This window comes from Felis catus, chromosome B4 (genome assembly GCF_018350175.1).
Source record: "Felis catus isolate Fca126 chromosome B4, F.catus_Fca126_mat1.0, whole genome shotgun sequence".
NCBI classification, from domain to species: Eukaryota; Metazoa; Chordata; class Mammalia; order Carnivora; family Felidae; genus Felis; species Felis catus.
In genome coordinates, this window is record NC_058374.1 from 111,630,299 (window position 1) to 111,645,190 (window position 14,892).

Below are 14,892 nucleotides of genomic sequence, written 5' to 3' on the forward strand. Positions count from 1 at the left end.
TACCAAGTTGTTTGCCGTTGGGACTGAAGTCCACGGACGTGATCGCAGCTTTGTGGCCCTTAAAATACCGCTCCAGAACGGGGTCCTCCTGGGAAGAAAGTCGTCGGGTTGTGAAAGCAGGTGCAGCCGTCGGGACGCGGGCGTCGCGGGGTCAGCGCGGCCGCCTCCGCCGGAGCCCGGCCCGAGAACCGCCACACGGACGCTGGCCCCGCGGAGCCCGAGGGCCCTGCGCCAGCGCCCGCTCGGACCCCGACTCGGCGAGGCCGAGCGCCTGCCGCCCGCGCGGAGCCCCCCCCACCGCTCGGGCCGCTCCCCAGAGTCGGGCGCCCGCGCGGGACCACCGGGACGGCTCATCGGAATGCACGTTCCCGGGCCCCGGCGCCGGAGCCACCGGCACGAGGCGGGGCCCCGGCTCCGGGGCTTTTGCAAACCCGCCAGGTGATTCTGACGCAGGCGCTCCACTGGAACCCTCCGAGAATTCTGGGGGCCATGGGGCTGCCCGGGCTCCGTCCCGAGCTCCGGGACGCCGGGAGGAGCGCCCGGGATCCGGCCAGGTAGCGCCAGGATCTCCGGCCCGGGATCCAGGGATCCCCCGGAGCGGAGAGTGAGGCGTGGACGCCCCCGGGGCGGGGGGCGCGGGGCGAGCGGCTCAGCACCCGGCTGCGGACGCTTGCCTCCACCTCCCGCCAGGTGCTAGCGCGGCCCCGCGGCACCAGCTCCGGGGAGGCGCCCCCCAGCCCCTCCTTACCGGGGCGGAGGCCATGGGAGGAGCGGCCGGCGCCGGGCTCCAGCCGGCGGGGGGGACCGGGGGAAGGGAGGGGACGGGACGGGAAGGGGGGACCGTGCGGCGCCCGGAACCGTCTGCCCAGAGCGGCGGCGCCTCCCGGTCACTACAACAACGGCGACCCAGTCAAACCCCGCGCTCCAGGCGTGGCCAGTCGAGCCCCGAGGCGGCGCCCGCGCCGGAGGAAGCCGTGCCCGGGCCAGCAGGCAGGCGGGACGCTCCAGGGTCAGGTGTGACAACGCACGAAAGCCAACGTTTACTAACACTCGCACTGCCCGCGGCTTGAAACCGTGAAAGAGGGCAGTCACCGCGGTGGCAAGGAGACCGAGGCGAGGGAGAGGGCAAGGAGTTTGTGATCGATGCAATCGGAGTTCGATTACACGTTAAAGAGACAGCGCCCAGGAATTTGAAGAGGGTCCCCGACAGCTTAATGACTGGGGAAGGGAGTTTGGGTCTGAAGTGGGGCAGCTTGCTAAGTATTCATATACGCACAGGAACTAAACCTCTGGAGGACAGATTTTAATTTACTTAATCACTATTTTTCACACAATACCCTTCGTGATATAAATGCTGGAGAGATGAATGAATGAATGAATGAATGAATGTTGTGCATCTACTTAATGTTTTTTCTGCTCTGTGTTTCTATTCTAATCTGCTCGTTAGTGTATGCTTTAGAGCAGCCAATTTCCTCGGCAACAAGTTTAAAGTCTGCAGGAAGCCTTAGAAAGAAACTTTTTGTTTTGTTTAAATTATTAGGCTACATAGTAATATAGCCATTTGTATAGCAGGCTTTCTTACACACAATATCATTGGCGTTTCGGCAACGCCGTGGCGCTGATGCAGTTATAAAATGTTACCAACGTTTGCAAATTGCAAACTTGATTCCTAGATAGTTTACATATAATTGTCAAAGATTACAGAGTCAGATCTTCCAATTCTAAACCCATATTCTCTTTTCCCCTACCTCAAAGCATGAAAGACTCGGCTGAAAATTACATATAAAATAAACATTCTTGGCAGCAAAAAAATGACGTAATAGACCACAGCCAGTAAGACACATATTCTATGTAAATGAAAGGTATAGTACACACCTTAACTGTGGGTTCTCTAGTTGTCTAGTGATAGAATTTAGTTTTAGTAAATACCGCAAATAGCAATTAAACAGACAGGAAATAGCTTTAGGTTTCAGTATTAGTTCAATTCAAGTATAAATTTGCTGACTATCTCCTGTTTGGCTCTGAGGGGTACGCAGGTGACTGAGACATTTTCACTGCCCTCAGGAACTCAACAGACTAGGTTTCTGAGTCTCATATTTTAGTATGTATAACGATGATTTAGGGGACCCCATTCCCAGAGATGCTGATTCAACATGCATAGGGTGGGATCGGGGCTCTATAAATGTAATAAAGAAGTCTTAGCTGTGTACATTGAGAAACATTTTTGTAGTCTAGGAGGTGATGTATCAAGAGTGTCGATACCAGCAACTTACCAACAAACTGTGACAGGACTCTGAGCTTTGCTGCTTATTCCCAGACTAGGTTGGACTTCAAACAAACAAACAAACAAACAAACAAGACTGACATCTGACATGCTTAAAAATAATGCTGGATGCTGGTTTGTGTGGTAGCTCTGTGGAAAACAGTTGTGCAGTTCCTCAAAAAATTAACTCCTAGGCATATAACTCCAAACGTATTGAAAGCAAGGGCTAGAACAGATACTTGGACATCAAGGTTCATAGGAACATTGTTCACAACAGTCCAAAAGTGGAAACAACTCACATGTCTAACAGTGAATCTATAAAGAAAATGTGGTATGGACATACAATGACTGTCATTTGGTCATAAAAAGGAATGAGATTCTGATACATACCACAATGTGAGTGAAATCTGAAAACATTATGCTAACTGAATAAGCTAGACACAAAGGCTAGTTGGATTCATAGAGACAGAAAGTGGAATGCAGGCTGCCATGGGTGCGAGGATAAGAAAGAATGGAGAATTACTGTCTAATCACAGCCGAACTTCTGTTTGAGGTGATGATGTTCTGGAAATAGAGATGGGTGATGGTCCAAAACATTGTGAATGTACTTAATGCCAGTGAATCGTACACTTAAGAATAAAGTTTACATTTTATTTTAATGTATATTTGACTACAATAAAAATAATAATTCTAGAAACTCTGAGGAATGACCAAGACCTCATTATTTCTCATAGCCAAGATATGTCTGATCTTGGGTATAGCAGATTACCAGAAAAAGAATAAGGTAAAAATGTAGAAACTAGTTCAAAAGGAAAGTTTTAAAGTACAGATTTTTCTCTAAGTCTTTTAGTAAAAATACAATTAAGCTTTTTTTCTAGTTATCAAAAAATACATGTTCTTAGCTGCATAGAAGAATAAAACATCACCTATTGGGCCATTACCTAAACGTAGACTTAATTATTATTATTATTATTATTTTTCAGAGCACTTGCAGGTCTCAGTCAGTCAAGCAGTCTTCATGTTTGGCTAAGGGCTAAGGTCACCATCTTGCAGCAGCAGTTTGTGAGTTCCAGCCGGCTCTGTGCTGACAGCTCAGAGCCTGGAGCCTGCTTTGGATTCTTTGTCTCCCTCTCTCTCTGCCCCTCCCCTGCTCACACTGTCTCTCTCTCTCTCTCTCTCCCTCTCTCTCTCTCTCTCTCTCAAAACTAAAAAAAAGAAAAGGGAAGAGAAAAAAAATTAAACAATTTTTTAAATAAAATACTTTTTTCATATACTTATGGTGTGCTCACTACATGCTAAATGCTCTTCTAAGTACCTTGCAAATTTTGACACTCAATCCTCATAAGAATCTTGTCAGAGAGGTGCTCTAATCACCATGTGCATTCCTCTATGAGGAAACTGATGTGCAGAGACATCAAGTTACCTGCTCCAGGTACACAGCTAGGCAGGGTAGATTTCAGTCGGTGCCTCCAGACCCCATTCTTAGTTACTAAGTCCTGACGCCTTTTGCATGGTTGCAGGCATATTGCAAACATGTAAAATTCAGTATCCTAGCCTAACAGTAAATTTTACCCCCCCCCCCAACAAAAGGAACTTCTTTGTTTCCATTCCTCTGTTCTCTTTTATTAGTCCAATGGCCCCTCCCATGGTTCTTTTCCATATTGATTTGATTTTGTTTTGTTTGTTGTTCCTCACCTTTGCAAACCAGCAAAATGTCAGAGATAGATATTTAGAAACATGGCCAAAGTTGGGGATATATATACATATATATATATATATATATATATATATATGTATATATATATATATATATGTATATATATATATGTATATGCATATATATTTTTTTTTCCTAACCTCAAGCCTGCTTGAATTCATGTAATAGCACTTGTCACAATAATTTGGGACCACTCCCAAACGGTAAATTTATTAATCTGGAAGAAAGCCACAATAATCCACAAAATTTAAAAATCTATAGGCTATCATTGGGGGCAAGGTAAAGACAAAACTGATCCTTTCATTAGCTCTCCTTTTCCAGATTCCCTTCAGATTAGAAACTGACCATCTGTACTTGAGCACTATAAAAATTTGTTTTTATGTTAGCAGGAGTCATTCCTGGGTTGGTTCCCTTCGCGGGTTGAAAATTCAGGGATAGCACACAAGTGCCATCTACTGTTCACCTTCCTGTGTGGTTACTTGGAATGAAACTACTTTGTAGCCTGTTTGCAGGCGGTTGCTCCAGAGTATAGGAGAGTACCTAGAAAGGAAGTACCAGATCTGTTTGAATCATGAAAGCATTAGCCTTTTTTTGGTTTTGTTTTGAACACCACCAATGATTTATTTCAATCAACATTCAGTCTCCAAGTCCTATCCATGGTATCCTCCCAATAGAATTTATCTTCCTTTCTGTCCTTATGTCTTCTGCCCTGCTACAGGCCGCCCTCTTCCTCTGCCTCCCAGATCATTTCAGTAACAAGAGCAAAAATTAATAAGTGAGACTACAGCAACCTAAAAAGCTTCTGCGCAGCAGAAGGAAACAAAATGTAAAGGCAACCTCATGCTGTATTGGATCCTTGAAAGTTGACATGATAGATAGTAGAGCTTCAACGTTTTTACCATAACAGCAACAACAATAAAAACAAAATGGTAATGATGCGTTGGAGAGGATGTGTTAACCAACCTTACGGTGGTGAGCATTTCAAGTCGAATAACAAATCACATTGTACACCGAGCAGTGAGCTGGACCTGGGCACTCAGGGGCTCCTCACCCTCTCCGCTGTCCTTGCAAAGCGGGTTCTGCTTGCTTCTCCCACTCCCAAGGGATGCTCCAAGGACAGAGCCTTGAGAGGGGGATGTGATGTTGAAAACACCTGCATGGTATATATAACAAGCCAGCGAGGGCCTCTTTATAAGCTTTTAAGATTTGGAGGACGTGTCCAGGGATCCCGTTACCCTACTACCACCCAAGACAAGCCTCTTATCTTGTCCTTACCACTTTTTATTCACTTACGCAAATTTCCTTTGCTGATATTATAATTGCCACCTACCTGACTCTTTCTTGGGTGTCTTCCTGCCCTCTGCATATGGGAACTGGTTTCAGCTTACACCAGGAGAGCTTCAGAGAGGGTTGCGAACCTACATATACCTTACAAGAGCTCAGATGGTAGCCCCAAACCTTTCATTTCCATTAAAATAAAGGAGAGCCATCCATTTTAGAATTTAGCAACACAGAGATAATATAGGTAGTATTACCACCTGCTGCCTGGCAGATAGTAAGTGCTTGTTAAGAGTTAGATTCTTACGCCTCTGTCTCCTGACCCTTTCAAGGTTTGAGTCAAGACCTTTCATCAGAGAAGGCAGAGGGAGGCAGGCCAGACAACAGCACTGTGATATCTTAGCTTCTGCAGCCCCACAGACTCAGTCCGAATCTCACAAGAGGGGACACAGGACGAAACTGTTTTATGGTCAAGTCTGGTGAGACATCTGGCATAGGCCACACGGCTTGGGCAGCCAGGAGGCTAAGCGGGAACCAGAGTAACAAAGGAGGGAACTCCTACCCAGGTCTGCATGGACAAGAGCATGACCTTGGCACAGTGAAGATTTCAGAGACCTTACTCTACTGCCTTGTTGTGAATTATTTAATTCAATTGGATGATTAAAATCAGTAGTTCTTAACTAGGGCACCCTACCCCCACCTCACATTTGGCAATGTCTAGGGACACTTATGGTTGTCGCAGCTAGGGGTATGGTACTTTTGGGATCTGGTAGACTGGGCTCGGGGGTGCTGATAAACACCCGGCTATGAACAGGACAAGCCCCATGTCAATAGCACTGAGGCTGAGAAACCTCGATTTAAATGAAAGCACTTAGCATATACATGCTCTGTAAATGTTGACTCACCCTTACGGCCTGATCTCCTGGTGTTCACAAGGTTTCAGATAATTAGCAATCCCTAAATGTACCATATATAGCAAAGTTTCTTCATTATAAGACATACTTTTTATTTAAAAAATCATGGTTTTAGGATAGTAGTTACACTTGTAGTGAGCATAGCATAACGTATGGAGAAGTTGAATCACTATGCTGTGCACCTGAAAATAATGTAATACTGTGTGTCCACTGTACTCAAAAAATAATAATAATCACTGTTTTAGTTTTTGAATTCACTTGAGATGGGATAATTTATATATTTTCCCTCTAAGTAGCTGTTACCAAATCATGGTGGGGGTCAGTTAATGACATCTTAAACTACAAAAAAAAAAAAAAAAAAAAAAGTAGTATGCTGTATACATTTCTAAGGTTCTATGCTTCAACTTCCTGTATTAGATCAGAAGTTCTTGAGATAGCGCCTGGGGTCATGAAACAGCAATCTATTCATATGTCCAATGATTCATCATCACCAATTACATAATCGTTAGTTGACTTTTCTCCTGGTGCTGCTGACAAATACCGATGTCGAATTCTGCACACGCTAATCTTTTTTCTGTGATGAATATACAAAACAAGAAAGAAATCAGAAACATCCACTTTGCTAGAGATCCTGGAGAGCAAGTTGATCAATTCCTTCCACGAAGAGATGGGAAACCAGGGCTCCAGGAAGGCTCATTGGACACGCCCAACTCCGTGAGTGACCCAGTCAAGCCCACAAGCCGATGGTCAGGAATTCCAGTCCAGGAATAACCACAAGTGTGTAATCTTTATTCATGATGAGCTCAGCAAGAGGTTACCACTTTTTATTCATCTGATGAGACTCAGTGACATTCTTTACGGGACAGAATTTTGGTCCCCAGACTATATTGCACAAACATTATTGATTGAGCACATCACCAGGCTCCAGGAAGTATATTAGGTATTAAACATACAACGATAAGTAAAAATGGGTACAAGGGTAGGAAACTTACTTACCTTCTAAACCCAAGCAGATAACAAGGATGGGGGCAGGGGGTAGACCACAGGGTTGCCAGATACAGTATGAGGTGCCGTAAATGAATTGCATGAACTACATAGGACATACTTACACTAAGAATAATAAAATCAATGTTTATCTGCACTTCATCTTTAAACTAGACATCTTGCATTTTTATCTGCTAAATCTAGCAACTCTAGCGAGCTGGTAATCTGGGTGAAGGGGAAAGTGCAGGCCTCTTCTAAAGGGGGAGCTGCTGCACAGCATCTCGGGAATGGTTTCCATGAGACATGCAGCCCCAGGGTTAGCAATCATTGGAATTGTTATGATAAGCTAGAAATCCAAGTTTTCAGTTAAAATGTCCCTAATTTTAAAAGTTGTATGCTGGGGGCACCTGGGTGGCTGAGTCAGTTAAGCATCTGACTTCGGCCCAGGTCACGACCTCACAGTTCGTGGGTTCAAACGCCACATTGGACTCTGTGCTGACAGCTTGGAGCCTCGAACCTGCTTGGATTCTCTGTTCCCCTCTCTCTCCGCCCCTCACTCCCTTGAGTTCTCTCTTGCTCTCTCTGTCTCTCAGAAATGAAGATAAATATTTTTTATTAAAGTTGTATGCTGATTTGGAAATTTTTAAAGATTTATGTGGGGAAAAAAATAATTTCTGTAGCTTGTGATGGTATTTAAGTGAGCCCTAGCGAAGACCTCTCTTTCCCACCAGAATAGAGAGGCAGCTGAATGCTACAGGTTTGTGACCTGTAGATGAAAGTCAAACGTCAGCTATGATACTGACGATACAACAATGAAGGATTTGGCTTAAGAGTACAGCCAAACAGGGCTGCTAGCAGGCTCCTCAACTGAACTAAGCCTCCTCTTCCCCCACCCAGCTTTTCCCCCCAACAAGGCAGAGTTTACCCTACGGCCAAGAGAGCAAACAAGAACATTCCCACTTTGCAGACAGAAGGATGTGAAGAGAGGGGAGAGTGGCAGAGACTGAGCTGAGTGGGCTCCCCCACTCTCTTCCCAACTCTCGGGAAAACTCTACCCCCACTCCTCACCCCCCTCGAGCCTACCGCCACCCCAGGACAAGGAAAGCAAAAGGGGAGAGGCCAGGACTATTCCTCCAAGGCAGCCCCTCCTTCTATGGAAACAGGAACTGGAGAATAAGTTCTCCAGGTCCCTCAGCCAGTTGACTCTGGTCCACGAGTTTCCAGTTCTGTCCACCCGACTCGATCACTGACTTTCAAAGTTTACAGTTCGGTAGAAGAATTGATGTAATAGAGTACACTGATGTACTACCAACACTTTAACGCACATCTGTGTGCGATCTGTCTCCACCCCAGTTCTACCTGGAGTAAGGTGCATATAAAGGTTAGGATGCTGCCGAGGGAGACTTCCCACCCTTTCTGTCTCCGTTTCTGCTGAGGCCCCAAGACAAGAGACGGTAGGCACCCCACATTCTAATGGGAAGGGCTGGAACACCTATGCAGGACTTGGAAAGAAGACGCAATAAACCAGTTGTGTGTCTAGAGGCTGAGTTTGGAAATAAGAGGATTTTTGTGGAGAGAGAGTCAGTGTGTTTGTTCCTCAGCCCCCCTTCCCACCTATCGGGGAGGGTAAGGATATCTCTCCCTGCATTCAAGCCTACTGAGAAGAGATTAGAGTATCTTCCAGATATGTACCTCTTGGGATCTGCTGAGCACAATGATGCCCTGTGACACGTGCCTGTGAAAGCAAAAGGCGAGAGGCTGTGGTTGGCCAGTTGCTCTGTGGGCACAGACCAGGCTGCCCTGAGCAGATTCTCCCCACTGGGGGCAAGGATACAAGAGCGTGTTTCCAGGACCAGATGCGTGTGACCTGTGGGGGAGAGAGAGCAGGCCTGCAGCATGACAAAGCCTAAAGCGAAGCCATGAACCCAGTAAGAGGATGGACTGCTGGCGTCCCAGGAGCTGGAGAGGCCATGAGGGTGACATGCGGAGCCAAATGCACCGTTCACGTCACAGGGAGCACAGCTGAACGGTCCCAACGAGGTCCTCTGAGAACCCACAGTAGTGCCCGTGAAAATAGTTCTCTTGGGGCTCAAACCCAGGGAAAGTTCGTATTAAACATTTAAAGAGCAGGACCCAGCACCATATTACTTTCGAGTAAGTTCTTCCTTGTTTCATCCCTCTCCTCCCTCCAGTGCTTTAACTCAGAAGGAGCCGGAGACCTCGCAGCAGATGCGAATAGAATCCACCATCCCCTGTGTTACATGGGGAAACATTCCACTTCCCCATCCCACACCCATTGCAGCTCCTAGGGGCTGGAGTTTGGGGAGGAGAAAGGCTTCATGTTGAATGAATCACAGAGGTTGATCTATCACATCGAAATGGATATTTTAATTATCGAAATAAAACTATTTTGCAATGAGAAGGAGCTAGAAGATATTTTCTCATCAGTAAGACAACAGATAAGTCATAGAGCCCCCCACCCCCACCCACCTTGCACCCTACCAATATTTCATCCAGGGACAGGTGAAGAAGTAACCTTTAGGGTGGTTTTGAATGAGCAGCAGAAGAAAAGGAGTAAGATGTTTTCTAATTGCACCCGGTGAATTCTGCTTTTGTGTCAACACAAATGCTACAGATAGTTTTAGTTTGTAACAGTGAAACCAAACGGGCATAGCAGATTCGGAAACAGTTCGATCAAAGCCACAGCTCTGTGTCTCAGGGGTTCTCTTGACTCTGCCCTCCCTCCCTGCTAGCTTCTTCCTCACAATACCATTCTTCTTGGCTACAGGATGGCTGCCAGTAACACCTGTAACTACATGCTCCCTCTTCACTCTAACGGGGAAAGGGTCATTTCCTGAAACCAAAAAAAACCCAAAACTCCTGCATTTCCTGTGGAGTAGGACACCTGTGAAGAAATCCCCACAGTCAGGGAAGTGGCATGTACTGGTTGGATTAGGTCGATATTAATTAATCCAGTCAACGCTGATGAGGGAGCTAAGGCAAGATGACACCCGCAACACCCCCTACCCTCTACCTGACCCTGCGCCCCCCCCCCCCCAGCTCCTTACAGCAGTGAGATACTTGACCTTCCTCAGGCACTCCCAGCCACCCAAGAACAAAGGAAAAGGGAAAACAAATAATTAACTCCTGGAGATCACAGTCCTGCAGGACACGAGTCTCCATCAGCTTACCAACATTTTAGTAAATTACAAGAAAAAGACAATCTTATCGATAGCCTAATCTCTAGAAACCTTATAGACTCAGTTTCCTACATCACCCTCCCCTCCATAGTGATGTGGGGAACAAAGGCAAGAAGGAAATGGCAGGTAAAATTAAATGTCTGTATAACCGGCAGCTCATTGACAAATACTTGAAGCGAATACACAGAACTTCCTACTGTTTTCATGTTAATGCCTTATTAGAGGGAAAATAGCCTCAGTTTGACAATAGCCAGGCCTCTGGTATTTTCTGAGCCCTCTTTAGCATATCAAAGTCCTTTTGGGGGCCTCCCTTTTGCCTTTCCCTCCCCCAACTCCGAAGTATATAATCAGTTACCCTTCACAACCCCAGTGCAGCTCTTTCTGCCCACAGGTCCTATCCCGGTGCTTTAATAAAATCACTGTTTTGCACCAAAGACGTCTCAAGAATTCCTTCTTGGCCATCAGCTCTGACTCCCCCAAAACTCCAAAAACCCCATCAAATGCCAAATAATTAAACTATGCAGGATCCTCCACAGACTCTAGAGAAAAGGTAAATCCAACCAAAATGCAAGGCCATTACCCAATAGGATAGAAATGGCAGGATGCCAGTGAGATTGAGGGAAAAACTATGCACCACAGGGGATAAGGAAGGACTAAATACAAGACAAGGCCATTTAATCATGGCCTTTAAAGAGGAAGAGGGACTGGGATCAGGTAGGGGCCAGGACGAAAAGCGAATTGTAAGGGGGGGGGGGCGGACACGAAGTATGTAGGGGCATTGCAGATGGACAAATTAACGTGAGAATCCTGGGACAGTAAGCAACATGATTATAGCACAGAAACTATAAGTAGTTGGTTGTTGGAACATGGCGTACTGGGGAAGCGAGGCAGAGAAGAGACTGCTGAGCCAAGGAACTTGGACACAGTGTGCACGGAATCTGGCAGGAAGCAGATGACACACTCAACGGAGGAGAGCTTACTGAAGGGACGATTTACAATGGTGTAGGCAGGATTGAGGGTAATAGCTCATGTGGTGCTGTGTCCTAGGGCTAGCAACAGCAGGGAGCCCTTTCCATCCCTGGGTCTGAAGAGGTAGTGAAGCCAACACTAAGACCCAGAGATCTTAGAGTCTGCTTGGTAGGAGCTGTGGTCTTTGGTGGAAGGGTATTGTTGACTCTAAGCAAACTTAGCTAGGAGGGATCTGGGGAAATAATACCCCAGTCTCTCTCTCTCTCTCTTCTTCCTCAGTGCTGTTGATTTCCATTGGTTAAAATAAACTGGAAGTCAGGGGGCAAGGTAGCCCACAGATGCAGTCTATAGAGGTCAGCATCTTGGGGCCCAGAACAGAGTGGAAAGGACTGGAGAGCAGATGCAGAGGGACAAACAGAAAACACCCAGCACAGAAGGAGGCAGTTGGAACACCCAGAAAATACCAGAAAACATCCTCTGGGGCCAGGGAGGTCATTGAAAGTTTCAAAGTCGGAGCACTGCTGGCCTCTAGAGGGAGCCCAAGGATTTCTTTTCCTCCATCCCCTCCGCTGAGAAGGAACATCCGCAGAGTCTGAGGACCCGACTCCAAGGAAAGGGCTCTCCGCAGGAAGGGAACTAGGAGGTGTAAGGAGATTGCTCCTGGAACAGGAAATTTCCCCCTTTGTGCTTCGATTGGCTACATTTGGGTTGATTTCTAATAATAACATTGGAAATAATCAAAGCTGACACTAAGCATTCACCGTGTGCCAAGTGCGTGACTCTCCTTTTAGTACACCAGCTCTTGGGGGTAACGCCAGGGTCACTGCCATTTTATAGATCAGGAGACCGAGAGAGCCTGGATTTGAATCCATATTACACTGGACGGCTCTCTACTCTTCTGTCATCCTGTTCTGCTGGTTTACTCAGCTGGAGCAGAGGTTGCCCTCACTTAGAAAACCCAGGGCAGGTCCACAGACAAGGAGACCTGAAAAGAGAGGAAACTTTCTGTGTTAGGATTTGTCTGTATTTAACAAGTTTAAGACCACGATTAATGATGAGCACTGGCTACTGAAAAAGAATGCCGTGAGAGACCGCTGTTATCTTCCATTGATAGGGGATGGTGCTAGAACAGGGTTCTCGTGCCTGGAATGTCCCTCCAGCAGGAGCATCTGAGCAGGACTCGGAGGTCCTGAGTGTAGTCACAGACTAAGGTAACTAGCTGGCCCAGTTTGTTCAGGACTGTCCCGATTTTAACATTGAAGTCCCACATCCCAGGAAAGCCCTCAGTCTTGGGCCCAAGCCAATTTGCTTCACAAAGCTTTTCTCCCTTACAACACCTTTTTAAAAATAAGCAAATAAATAAACTATGAACTCTGACCAGTAGAGGTTATTGGTTTTGGTTTTCGTAGCTCAGCCAATTTCAGCCTGTGAAAATGCACAGTGCTCTGTCCCACTGCAATATGCCAGCCTTATATCCCCAAAGTTCTCCCTCACCCCACAACAGCTGACTGCATCGCCCTCTCCTTTCTCAGCGATTTCCCGTGCTATATCCATCGAAGTCTTAGCAGGGAACAGATGGCACCCTCAAAAGGGTTTAACTGAAAAGCATTTCGTGCAGGGATTATTTACAGAGGCATGATCAGGGTTAATGGAAGCAACAAGATCTCGGGAGACACCCAGGGATTAGCCCTCACCTCTGGAGACCTGCAGGGACAGGTAGGGAATGCTGTTCCCAGCCTGGTAAGAGGTGGAGCTGAGGCAGGCCGGCCTGGGGCTGGGATTCGGGGCCTGTGCTGAACTGTGGAGAGAGCAGGAAGAGTGAGGAAGGAGTAAAAATCCCTGACCTTGCTGCCCTCCTCCTGCACGCTGGCCTCTCACCAGTGCCTCGTTGCCAGAGGACAAGGAAAAGCAAGTGAAATGACAAGTTTAGTAGCAGTCGGCCTCCCAGGCCGCAGAGTGCAGCAGGAAAAGGCAGAGAAGAGAGCCGAGAATAACCAGCCAGGCCACCCTGTTGTCACTTAGTTTCCATCCTAGTCCTTTACGTAGCTGAAGAAACTCAGCTTCCCATCACAAGAAAAATAACAAAATCTCATCCACTACTGAGTCACTGAGGGGTGTCAGAGTTCAGTCATTCTCCTTCCTGGAACCTAAACTGTCCACAGCAGTCACCGCCGGGATGTGAAGCAGTAAGAAAAGAGAGAAAGAGAAATAATTCCGAAAAGACAGGTCTAAACTGATCGTCTCAACTTCCTTCTCCCACCACTGATCCCAAGATCCCCTTGCTCTCAACCAGCACGGCAGCAGGGAAGATGCTCTTACCTGATGGGGTGAGCCAGACCTGCGCTCCCACAGGACTCAGGTGCTTAGTGGTTCTGTCTTTATTGAGTTGCTGCTGCTTTCCATTGCCCACTGCGACTAGAGTGCCATCAATCCATGAGCTCTACACAATGTCCCTGTTCTGCAGCAACAATCCAATTTCTCCTTGATAAGCAGAATCGATCCCACTGCCCCATATGCACACCAAATGCACTGTCCTTGGTCGGTGGCATGAACGGGCTGAAATGTCCAGGGGGCATTCTCCGTGTTGTCTGGTGGAAACAATCCCCTCTGTTTGGCAGGAGGATAGACCTCAGACTAACTAGATACAATGTTTCGGGGACAGGAAGAAAGTATTCTTGAAGCGGGTTGTTAAGTATAACTGAGGGAAGCCGCTTCCACCTTCACTCCTGGGTTTCCAGAACAATCTACACTCTCTATTAACACTGACTTGATCACTTAACGGAAAATACCCCAACCTCACAAGATGTTGTCTCTCCGCTGGAGCCACAACTGAGACTTCAGTGGCTATTTCATTATTCCATCAAGCCAGCTGCTTCCAAGTGGTGTAAGAACAATGAATTCCATCGTGTGAACCCAACGCCACGGCCCTTTCACTGCAATCAGTTCTTCAGTCAGAGGAAATGATGTGCGTGAGACTGTGAGAAAGCAAGAATGTCCTGTCTCCTTTAAGGTCCTTCTAGAGGGACTGAGGATCAAATTGACATGAGACAGATTAACAGGAGAAAATCCAATTCAATTTCGTATGTACAGGGAATTCATACAGACATGGAAATTTCAAAGACAGGCAACATAAGATATGTATGTCATTTTGAACTAAGGAAAAGGGAGCAAGGATCTGGGATTTCAAAGAGAAGGAATGCAATTCACAGGAAGATGAAAAAGAGTAAATATTTGGTAAACAAATGCTTGCGGGGCCAGTCTGGCTAGGTTCTTCCCTGATTCCCGTAACTAGTTTGTAGTATCATGTAGTTTTTCATGGTGATATCTCTTTTCCTGGAGCAGGTCCTCTATCTAAATTCTTTTTTAGGTAGTTGTGGGGGACATAAAGTGATCTTGAATCTGCTGGGTTTTAATGGCTTTTTAACTCAAAATAGTCTTCATGGCAAAGTTGTCCATCTTGGGGCAGCCTGCCCCCAGTCCCTACAATACCATGGATGTGAGAAGGCAGTTTATCAACCATATCTGGTGGCACTGGTGAAGTATCATGGACAGTAAAGGGAAATCAGT

The 14,892-nt window shown here is 46.5% G+C and overlaps 1 protein-coding gene across 3 annotated transcripts in view; it reads right to left on the minus strand.

Moving 5' to 3' along the window:
• The window catches only part of POC1B (POC1 centriolar protein B), a 97,618-nt gene extending 96,254 nt beyond the window's left edge, over positions 1-1,364 (minus strand). Inside the window, exons 1-2 of one of the 3 annotated variants that reach the window (XM_023257291.2) lie at positions 749-1,364; positions 4-88 (exon numbers count right to left, since the gene is read on the minus strand). In XM_023257291.2, coding sequence (XP_023113059.1) covers positions 4-88; positions 749-763 — 100 coding nt within the window. In that variant the 5' untranslated portion in view covers positions 764-1,364. Of the gene's footprint in view, positions 1-3; positions 714-748 lie in introns of those variants that run through there. The other 2 variants (XM_023257289.2, XM_023257290.2) reach the window with 2 other exon arrangements.
• Positions 1,365-14,892: the final 13,528 nt, after the last annotated feature.